This window comes from Raphanus sativus, unplaced genomic scaffold, assembly GCF_000801105.2.
Source record: "Raphanus sativus cultivar WK10039 unplaced genomic scaffold, ASM80110v3 Scaffold4233, whole genome shotgun sequence".
NCBI lineage: Eukaryota > Viridiplantae > Streptophyta > Magnoliopsida > Brassicales > Brassicaceae > Raphanus > Raphanus sativus.
The window spans coordinates 7,508-7,946 of record NW_026619535.1 but is presented as its reverse complement, the minus strand read 5'-3'; the positions used below and the strand labels follow the sequence as shown (position 1 = coordinate 7,946).

The following is a 439-nucleotide window of genomic DNA, read 5'->3' as shown; positions in this document are numbered from 1 at the left end:
CGTTGAGTGAGTGATCGATCCTTGGTAGTTTGGTTGAGGGTCCAAGATGTCAAGAAAACCATTTTGATCTAAAGGTTCTTGTTGTGAATGGTTTAGAGTTGTGAACTTGTTTTTTTATTATTGTTGATCAGGTTTGCCTCCAATGAGTAAGAGGAAGGGAGGAGTGAAGTGCTCGATGGAGACCAAGCAAGGAAACGTGTCAGCCGTGGGAGCTGGAGTTTCTGCGGCGGCTACAGCAGCTTTGACGGCTGTGATGAGCAGCCCGGCTATGGCTTTGGTGGATGACAGGATGTCAACGGAGGGAACCGGCTTGCCCTTTGGTCTGAGCAACAACCTCTTGGGTTGGATTCTTTTAGGAGTGTTTGGTTTGATCTGGACTTTCTACTTCACCTACACTTCATCTCTTGACGAGGATGAAGAATCTGGTCTTTCACTCTGA

General features: G+C 47.2%; 1 protein-coding gene across 1 annotated transcript; it reads left to right on the top strand.

Annotated features, from left to right (window-relative positions):
• Nucleotides 1–131: 131 nt before the first annotated feature.
• On the top strand, nt 132–439 carry LOC130507258 (photosystem II reaction center W protein, chloroplastic-like; the record flags this gene model as incomplete). Its single annotated transcript, XM_057001968.1, has 1 exon — nt 132–439. A coding segment is annotated over one exon (308 nt), but the record flags the coding sequence as incomplete, so codon positions are not given.